The sequence below is a fragment of the Manacus vitellinus genome, unplaced genomic scaffold, assembly GCF_001715985.3.
Source record: "Manacus vitellinus isolate BGI_N305 unplaced genomic scaffold, ASM171598v3 scaffold_94_pilon, whole genome shotgun sequence".
Classification (NCBI taxonomy): domain Eukaryota; kingdom Metazoa; phylum Chordata; class Aves; order Passeriformes; family Pipridae; genus Manacus; species Manacus vitellinus.
In genome coordinates, this window is record NW_021940890.1 from 182,931 (window position 1) to 193,264 (window position 10,334).

The window sequence follows — 10,334 nt, forward strand, 5'->3', positions numbered from 1 at the left end:
GCTGGCAGCACCTCACCTGCACGGCAGCAGTGCCGGCTGTGGGCAGGGACACAGCAGCACTGAGTGCCAGGGAAGCCGGCTCTGAGCAGGAACACCCGTGCCCTGTGCTGGCTGTCACTGGTCTGGAGAGTGCCTGGGGTCTGGATTGCGGCTGAGGTCTGGAGTGTGGCTGGGATCTGGAGTGTGGCTGGGATCTGGAGTGTGGCTGGGATCTGGAGTGTGGCTGAGGTCTGGAGTGTGGCTGGGATCTGGAGTGTGGCTGGGATCTGGAGTGTGGCTGGGATTTGGCTGTCGCAGCAGCACAGACCCCGTGGGACAGGAGTCCTGGTGCATGGGGTGGCTGTGGTGCCGGTTACAGCACCTACACCCCGCACCAGTAACATGAGCCCAGCAAAAGGTGAAGTTTACTGGTCTTGCTGACTGTGGACTTTTCATACAATGGATTTATTCACAAGAGCTGGTGTGAAGGCTGCTGCTGGAGAGAGAAGCTTGGCTGAGAAGGAAGGAAACTCAAAAGGAAAAGAGCAAACATGGCACATGGCTGGCTGCAGACCCCACGTTGGGAACTGTGTCTGTATGAAAATGGACAGAATAAGCTCCTGGTTTTGTGGTGCTGTGTTGCCTCAGGTCGTTTCAAGCACTGAACTTTTTAAGCATCCGAGTCAGGAATCTGGAAGATTAGCCCAGGCTGGTGTGCCTGGCTGGGTCTGAGCTGGTTTTCCTTCTGCACTGCCAGTTTGCTGCTCTGGAGGCACCCGCCAAGCCGTGCCATCTCCTCTGGAGGGGAAATTCCCTTTGGGAGAGGGAATGCAGAGAACCAGTTGGGGTAGGGGCCCAGACCCCTCGGTGGGCATGCAGGGACCTCTGCCCGACCTGAGCCCAGGTTCCCCGTGGCCAGTCTGTAGTCGGGGGGCTGTAACCCGCAGCAAACCAAGGATGAGTTTAACCGTGGTGCCTGGTTTGTGTTGGCAGCGGCAGCTCTGCACTCCCGAGGTAAGTGGAGCCGTGCCGGGGCAGCAGGACCAGGCCAGGCGGTGGCACAGCTGCCCCGAGGGCTCTCCCTGTGCCGTGGGTCGATGTGGGGGCTCGGGGCAGGACAGTGACACATGGCATGTCCTCGCTGCAGTGACTTTCCTCATGCATGCAAACCTTGGGAAGGCGAGTGCTGTGTCCGTGCCCACCTTCTGCTCCGCTCTGGCATCCTCAGCAATGTGGGAATCCCTGGCACTGTGCGGGGTCGGGGTCCCTGCCGGGGGCAAAGCCTTGGCCTTGGCAAGAGCAGGAGCAAATCTAGAAACTGGAGAAGTCTCCGGTTCTGGAACAATGAGCTTTGCTGGTTCTGTTAGGGGTTTTGGGGGTTGTTTTGTTAGTTGGGTTTTCCCTGCTGCAGCAGCAGCAGCAGTGCTGTGCCAGCACTCCTTGTCGGTGCTGAAGCTGTTGGCTGAGCCAGGGGCTGGGGACCCTGGTACCATTATCCCTGTCTCCCATCAGCTCAGTCTCCCATTAGCTCCTTCTCCCATTAGCCCTGACTCCCTTTAGCCCTGTCTCCCATTAGCCCAGTCTCCCGTTAGTCACCACACTGCCCTGCTGTGCCCTGGCCCCCGTGGTGCTGGTGGCACCAACGCAGTGGGTGCTGGGGCCGAGGGCAGGCTCTGCTGCTGCTCCCTGCCCGGGCTGGCCCCGGAGCAGCAGCTCCTGGGCCCCTTGGTGTGAGGCCATGCTTGAGCTGGCCATGCAGCATCTCCTGGGACCATCAGTGGGTGCCGTGTCCAGACCGGCCCCGTGGCAGCTCCGAGGGCTGTCAGTGGTGCTGTGCCTGGGTTGCCCCTCAGCAGCTCCCAGGACTGTCAGTGTGGTCCCACATCAGCACGGCTTCGGCCGCAGGAAGGGCTGGTCCTGCCCCTTGTCCCCTCACTGTGTCTGTTCTGTTTCTTTGCGCAGAAGCCGGGGCCTCTCCGCAGGACACCAGCCCTTCTCCACTCCCTGAAAACGTTGCCACCGACGTTCTTACTCGGCAGAAAACAATCCGGTTCCAACTCTCCAAGGATTGACGTGTCACACCGCACTCACCCCACCGAAACCTTTACTTGAAGCTGCAGCCGAGGCCACAGCGAGGTCGGCTGCCTCGATGAAACTGTCTTCCCCCCTCACAGGTTGCCCATCTCCCATCTGCCACTCTAAATTACCTTTTTTTCTGGTGTCCAAGGTTTTTATAACTAAAAATTCTGACAAACAATCTGGTGGCAACAGCTGCAGTCCCAGGTCATGTTCCATGTTGCCAGTGGTGAGGTCACGAGCTGTAAACACAGTAGCTTCTATCACCTGAACAATAAATGTTTTACTACAACGGCGTGGGCATGTTGGTTGATCCAGGGGCTTGTGCCTGGCAGGTTGGTTGATCCAGAGAGGGGTCTGTCACCCGGCTGTGCTGGGTGGGATGGGGCTGGGCACTGCAGTGGGCAATGGTGGGGGGTCCCTGTGTGTCTGAGTGGGAGCAGTGAGCTGTGCCCTGCCCCAGCCCCAGCTCATGGCTGCTGGTGCCACTGGCCCGGCATGACCATCTGGTTTGGGCACTGATGCTGCAGGAGAGCTGCCCAGCATTGCCCCTTGGTGCTGGGTGATGGCACAGGCTTTGGGCAGAGAGGGAGCCCCATCTGCCCCTGAGGGAAAGCCCTGGGGCACCAGGTGCTGCCCCGCAGAGCCCCCCTCCTCTGCACCAGCTGGGGAGCCTGGGCTGTGCTGGGTGATGGCACCACGGGCTGCTCCAGCACTATGTGCCAGGAGTGCCAGGGAACAGGCAAAGCACCGAGCACGGTGTGCCAGGAGCTCTGGTGCAATATCAGCCCTAAGGGGACAGTCTGGGGCAAGGGGACAGCTGGGGACTGGCATGGGACTGTCCTCTCTCATGCTGCCCCAGCCCCTCCAGCCACACTGCCAGCCTGGTGTGGCAGCAGCTCTCCCTGTCTCGTCTTGCTCCTCAAACAAGACTAAGGGTGTTTTTGGTTTTTTGCTTTTTCTTTTCTCCCTTGTCAGCATCCCATCTGGCTCACAGATATAATTAGAGCCTCCTCAGAACCACAGTGAATCAGCCAGGCTTAACACAACTTCAGGAAAACAGATCACAGCTACACAGAGTGTGTCTTGTTGGCTGGACTGGCCTCCCAGGGGCTGTGCCAGGAGCTGGGGCTGCCTGGATGGGGCTCCCCCGGCCCCACTGCTCCCTGGGGGGGCTGGTCCCACCAATGGCCCCTGTCCTGCCATGCCAATGAAGGACTTCAGCCCAGGCAGCTGCCTGAGCAACTTGCCCATGGCTTGTCTGTACCAGCAGAGGCAACAACCAGGACATGGCAGCCCATGAAGGAGAGGCTGAGCTGAGCCAGGAGCCTCACCTGTCAGGTCTCCTCTGATGCTGCAGAGCAAGAATTCACCCTGGGGCGTCGGCAAGGGGACCCCAAGCTTGGCACCCAGTGCTTGTGCCTGTGTGAAAAATTCAGTGCTGGTCTGGCCCCACAGACCCTGGGACAGACCATCATGGTTCATCCAGAGCACGGAATGCCACACTGAGTGGAGACTTCTGGGGGAAAACCATGGGATTTGATCAGGGCTTGGACTCATCACTCTCGTTCCCACGAAGCCTGATCAGGGATCCTTCTGGCTCTGCACACAGCCTGGATTTCCTGTGGATTATAGTAACAGCACCTATTGCTCTTCCCTTGCCTTGCTGTGCAGTGCAACTGGGGTTTGAATTTTGGAAGAGGATGAGCCCCAATAAATCACTTTTCAATAAAATTTTCAGTGGACATTGAGTCCACAGACCCATCCCCTTCCTCACTGCAGTCTGGAGTGACTCCCATGCTGAAGGTCAGGACTTTACTCAGAGCAAGCAGGTGACATGAGGTCTGTGGAACAGCCAGGCAGGACGAATCCGTGACCCTGATGTGTGAGGTATGGGAATGGCTGGGGCTGCAGATTCCTTCTGACATCCTGCCTTTGTCTGTGCTGCTGCCAAAACCTTTGTTACACCAACATGCTCCGAGCTCTGGCTGCACAGAGCACGTCTATGCTCAGGATTTCATTCCACATGAATATCATGTTATTCCCCTCATTCAGTGGCTCCAATTTCAGGCTTCCATGAACAGAGCAGAGCTGCTTTCCTCTTGCTGGTTCCTTTCTGTACCCTTTAATTAATTGTCAAGGTAAGTTCCACCTGTCAGCTTGGTGTTAGTTGGAAATCCAGCTTTCATGGGGCAAAATCCTATGAAGCTGTGAATCAGATTTGGGAAACAGACCTGGGAGGTCTGTGGAGTAGAGTGAGCCAGCTGGATGGTGCCAGGAGTGTTCCTCTTGGCGGACCAGAGCTGCACTTCCCAGGGTGGCTTTAGTAGTGTTCCATTCATAAAAGGTTTAGAGGAATATCATCATAACAACAAGAAAAAGTGACTTGTTATAAGACTGAGAACTTGGATGCTTAGTGAAGAATTGTGCAAATCATCTCAGTTGTAAAACTGAAGGGAATTCCGGCCCAGAAGCAGCCCTCCCTTAGCACCTGGTGGGTGCTGTGCCAGCCGGGGCTGTGGGTGGGCTCCTCTCCCCCTGGGAAGCGTCGGGGGCTTCCTCGTGAGTGTCCCCATGGGCCTGGCCCCGCTCGGGGTCAGTGACCCACTGCAGGGAGCGAGCGGGTTAATATTTGGAATTGCTTCTCTCAGGAGGTTGACAAAGGTCAGGAAATGTGTCTCTAGGCACTGGGGAGCTGGTGGCCAGTCAGGGGTCCAGGAGAGGCCGATGGGATGGCCCGCTGCTCTTGGGGTCTGTGGGATGACCAAAGGATGGTGTGTCTTGTGCTATTCCAGGGCATCCTCAGGCAGAAAAGCCTGGACATTCCAGCCCACCAGCATTCCTCACTGCAGTGGGCACTTGGCCCTTGCCATCCTGCAAGGCACCAGGGAAAGCTAGTTGGGAATCTTCAAACTAAACCTTGTTTTCATGGAAATACACAGATTTATCATGGTCTAGTTCTGGTTTTTTTTGTTTGGTTGGTTGGTTTTTTTCTTCTTTTTTTAGTAGGGGAAAACTAATTGAAGAAAAACTTTCTGTTCAGAGACAGATCCCAGAGCATCCCAAGGAGGATCACCCTGGGAAGCAGGAGCTCCATATAGGACTGGATTTGTAGTGGAGATGTGAATATCCCTTTCCATGTCTGATGCAAATGTCGCTCAATATTGGCAGACACTGCTGACAACTTCCTTGGTCTTTTTCATTTGGTTTTTGGTTGATTTTTGGGGGTTTTCTGTTTGCTTTTTATCGCCTGAAAACTATGAGACCAGAGAAGCACTTACAGGCAGGACATTCCAGATGTTCAGGACTGCTGGGTCCTGGGGCAGCATGGAGTTGGTTCCTCTGGGATGTTCCCAACTGGGCAGGGAATGTGGTTGCGTGGGAGCTGTGTTTGCTGCAAGCTGGGATCTCCAGAGGCATTTTCATGGAATCTGAAAAACAGAGATGGCAGCAGAGACCCCAATGAAAGGCGAGCTCCCTGCAGGGCACTGAGGAGGCTCAGGGGGTGGGAAAGCTGCTCAGCTGGGCACATCCTGCTCAGCCTGAGAGCACATCCTGGGAGACCTGGCACTGACCTTGCCAACAGCACAAGGAAGCTGCAGACATCCACAAGGTGCCTTCCTTGGAGCAGTCCCACTGTGTGACGGTGGGCTCGGGGTCTGGGTCAGGAGCTCTCTGCTGTCCGAGTCTCTGGGGCTGCCAAGGACCTGCCCAGACAGAGGCTGGTGAGACATGTGGACAGAGACATGGCAGAGACACGTGGGGACTTTTGAGGACAGTGGGAAAAACCCTTCAGCTTTGACTGTGGGCCACCCTTTAAGGTACCATGGTTTCCCGTAATGTTTTTCCATAAATTCCCTTGTGCACACAGGATCAGAAGTCAACTGACACATGCCACTGGATCATATTGTCAAGTCTCCTAAAAGAGACCTTCCCTGGCGACCAGTCAAGAAAAGTTGGGTGACATAAGGAGGGCGTCACCACACTGTTGTCATCTGCTTAATGGCACAGCAATCCCTTTTTCCAGTTATACTGGAAATGATACAGTCCTCTGGAATCATTTCAGGGTGCAATATGCACCACCACATCTGTGCTCACACTGCTGAGGGGCACTAATTACACAGCTCTTAAACACTCATCCTTTCAAAGTGGTCTATTATTCATCTTCATTATTTAGGAGTGTTCTTCCCTTAAAGTCCTAAAACCCTACTGAATTTTGAAATGGGTGGAATCTAATCTGTGCCTGGCCTGATGTCCTGTCGCTGACTCAGGGGACAGACGTGGGTAATTTGCTGTTGGGGCTGAACCTTCCCGGAACATCAGGGAGATGGACAGGCTTTTGTACTCAATGTTCTGTGCCAGAGCTCTGGATGAGGCAGGCAGAGGTTGGACTCTGTGGTCCTGCTGCCCTTCCAGCTGCTGATGGAGGGGCTTGGGCTGGATGTGGGGAGAACCCTCCCGCTGGGAGTGGAGCAGGGAGGACAGTCTGTGGCACCTCTGTCCGTGGAGGTTTGTGAGAGCCAAGGGGGTAAGGCCCTGAGTAACCTGGTCCAAACAAGGACCAGGGCAGAGGCCCCCCAGGTCCTGTCCATCCAGGCAACTCTGTGTTTCTGGGATTCAGCATGGAGCAAGGAAAGGAGGGGTCACCCAAACCCCTGCAGAGGAGGGGACAGCACTGCCTTTGGGAGCTGAGCCCTGCCAGGGGAAGCAAAAATGATGCCAGAGGGATCTCCCAGATACCGAACGTGCATGTCCTTTGTCTCCAAGGGTTTCACACTGCCTGTACCTTGTCCAAGGGTGATGGAACCTGGTGCCAGCCAAGCAGAGGTGCCAACTGCAGCAAGAGAGATGAGGGTGATGGGAACCAGCTGCCCCTCCACAGAGCACCCCATCAGCCACTGGTGTGAAACTGTCCCTGGTGGGGCTCAGGAGGGAATGGGGATGTGAGGAGGGAGGAGGGGCTGCACCTGGTTTTCTGGGTGAAGCTGGGCTAGAAGTGGTGCCAGGGTGAGCCCACCAAGCCCACCCTCCCTGCAGGTGAGAGGCATTTGCCTGCTTGGTTATAAGAAGGAAGAGACTCCCTCCAAGCCTGACCAGGATCTTCTCTCCCTTGGGACAGATGCTGAGGGCCCTGCAGCAACTCTGCCTGTGCCAGGGAGCGAGGGCAGCCCTGGAGCCGGGGGTGGCTCTGCCATGGACAGGTGGGTGTGCATGGGAGCTGCTGGTGCTCTGGGTCAGTGTGTTTGAACAGCCTCCAAGGGAACATTTCCTTCCCTGCAAGTGCATTGCTTGTTGTGCAGTTCACTGAAACCAGAGAAAATTTAAAGTCAAGTATGTGTGGCCAGTGGGTTTCTTTGGGTTGCAACCACTTAAAGAAGGTGGATGGGAGGCAAACATTAAAGAACACTTATTTTCTGGTGACATTAAAAATTGTTCTTGAAAGAAAAAAAAAAAATTAGTTGTAAGTTTCTAAGAAGGCTTCTCACTGTATCCCATCCAGCCTGGATTTAGGCTGATCTGACAATCCTGTCGCAGCAGTCACAAAACCTGTCATAGGAGCAGAGGAGGGAAGGCAGCTGGGGGACATTGTGGCTCTGGGGGTGGTGACAGTCCTGGTCAGATGCTCTGCAGTACCTGGCCAGTGTGGTGCTGGGGACCTTTTGGACTCATTAGTCAGTGGCTGTGTCTGACACCACAGCTGGAGTAGTCTCTGGTTAAAAATGGTGCTGCAGAGTACAACAGGAGCACCGCTGCTTTAGAACATGCTGTGCCATTGTTCCTCTTCTCTCTCTGGATAAACTTGTGTCTGGAGCTCTGTGGAGTCTCAGTGCTGCCTCTTAAACAGGGTTGAAATATATTTGTATATTTTTGCTGATGTCATAGATAAATGTGGGGCACAAGTGTCTTTTCTGTCCCCATTACTCCCTCACATTAACTGAACAAATAACCCGTCAAGCTTGGCTCTGAGGGTGCTGGTCGTGCTTCCGAGTGATGCAGTGGGGTACAAATTACAGAGAGCATCTTGACAGGTTGCAATAAACTGAGCTTAAAAAATCCCTGCAATATAGGAGAGCTGGAGCTGGGGTTCTGTTTCTCACTTGGAAACAGAGGAAGGTTATTAATTGTGCTGACATTGGCAGAGGAACACGGTGTGCCAGGTCTGCAGTGCCTGCCCTGTGTCCGAATTCGCTGCGGCCTTGAGTCCTGTTCCTCTCTCCCTAAGGCAACATCTGGCCTGAACAGGGCAGGAAGGAGGGTGATAGGATGAGAAGCTTCTCAGAGAGTTCATCCCAGGAAACTTTGCAAGGGCTTAATGTGGGTCCTGAGGCCCCTTTTATAACACAATTAAACATTGGTGGCAGTCAGCCTGTGACACTCTGCTGTTGAACTTGTGGTCACCACATGGCTGGCTCCCAGCTCCTGGACAAGTCCAGGCTGAAGGCTCCTGGGCTCAGGGGTCTGTTCCTCTGGATAGAAGTGTTTCTTCTGGAGTGGCTGAACCGCACTGGGCTGCACCAGCACGGTGGCTCCAAGTTTCCCTTGCCCAGGAAGCCACATCTGCTCTCTGTGCTGTCTGTCTGTCCCTCCACAGCCAGGTCAGGATGTGCCTGTTCCGCCAGGGAGGGACTCTGCTGCCTCAGTCGCTCTTCCCACATGGTTCTGATGTCAATAACAACTTAAATTAAATGTCCTTAATAGGCTCTTGTGGGGATCTGCTCAAAAGGCATTTGCGATTCTTCAGGCATTTTCCTTCTGCTTCACATGAAGTGCATTTGTGGTGTGGAACAGAGGTCAGTGAGTGTCACTTAGGATGAAATCCTCACTGCATTCCCAGCGGTGACGCCGGGTGTGGGCAGTGCTGGATGCTGAGCAGGGGCTCCATCGTGATGGTTTTCTTTCGCCCAGCAGACTTCACAGTGGAGCTGCCCAGGATTTCTCTTTTAACAAGCTCCCTCCCTCCCCTTCACTAGTGTCTTAAGGAAAATCCCAAAGGGCTCGTTATGTCTCCAGCCTGCAGGACGTGCAGTCTGGATCTGGCAGCAACCTTGCCCTGGCAGCCTGAGCCCCAGGATCATGCCCTTGGTGCCTTCTCCCTGCCCTTCAACTCCTCAGGTGGCTGGGATGGAGAGGGCCTTCAGAGAACCCAAAACCATGCAGTCCCTTAAACAAAGTCAAAAAACTCAATGTTGTTTTAAAAAGGAATGGATTGGAGCTTAGCAGAGGTTTGGAGAGGGTTGTGTGCTGGTAGTTTTTTTTTGTGTAGAGGAACTATGGATGGAGTAAACAGGTTTTTTTCTTTGGATTCTGTCCTCGCATGGTGAAATAGTAAAACCCAGTCCTTCTCTGACCCAGGCAAACACCTTCCAGTTCCCAATCACATACTGATGCTTTGATGGAAGAAAAAGAAAGGGAGGGGACTCTGTAACACTTATAGCATGTTTTTCCATTAAATCTTCATTATCTTTATCCCACTGGGGTTGTGTGATAGCACTTGCTTTGCCAGCTGTGCACAGCTGGATGCTCTGGAGCACAGCAAAACCTGGAGAACTCCAGCATGGCCTGGCAGTGTCAGCAGGAGGAGGGGAGGGCTGGAGGGGTGTGGGGGGTCTCAGTTCCTTCCTGGTGCCCTGCTGAGGTCCAGCCCAAGCGGTGCAGGGAGTCCCACGGGGTGTCACAGTGAGGTCAAGGCCCTGCTGTGCTGGATCTTTGGAGCATCCCTGGAGTGTGGCCCCAGGCAGGTGCTTCTGTGAGTTGTGGTGCTTCCCTTTGCTGAGGGAGAGGGCTGGTGATGGGGAGACCACCCAAACCCCCACCCAGCCACCCCCCATCATCTCTGGGCATCGACCTCCTGCTGCCCCAACCGTGCAGCCCAGAGCAGTGACCAGCTGCTCCCATGGGCCCTGCTCACTGACAGCTGCCATGGAATAGCTGTGGCTCTTCACCAGCTTCTCTGATAGCCCCTGCTCACTGACAGCTGCCATGGAATATTTAACTAGCATGGAATATCTGTGGCTCTTCACATCGAGCCCCTTTCCCTTCTCCCTGGCTGTGCCTCCGTGTCTGCTGCTGTTATAAAAGCACTCCAGAGTTAATAGAGTGAGCGGGAGGAGCTGGTGTTTCCTTCTGCTTCCCCAAATTACCTTTATGGAGAGTGTAACTGTTTGATGTGGACAAAGAAATTGTCTTTAACAGCTCTTTCTAATCTCATCTGTTGGGAGTTTTTTTCCCCCTCTCAAAAAGATTTACTCTTCTCTTCGGTATCTCTGCCTTTGCTTTAA

At 54.4% G+C, this 10,334-nt stretch overlaps 1 protein-coding gene across 1 annotated transcript in view; it reads left to right on the forward strand.

Moving 5' to 3' along the window:
- The window catches only part of LRFN5 (leucine rich repeat and fibronectin type III domain containing 5), a 19,778-nt gene extending 17,727 nt beyond the window's left edge, over positions 1–2,051 (forward strand). The window contains exon 4 of the mRNA XM_029965277.1: positions 1,942–2,051. Coding sequence (XP_029821137.1) covers positions 1,942–2,051 — 110 coding nt within the window. The remainder of the gene's footprint in view (positions 1–1,941) is intronic.
- The last annotated feature ends 8,283 nt before the right edge of the window (positions 2,052–10,334 follow it).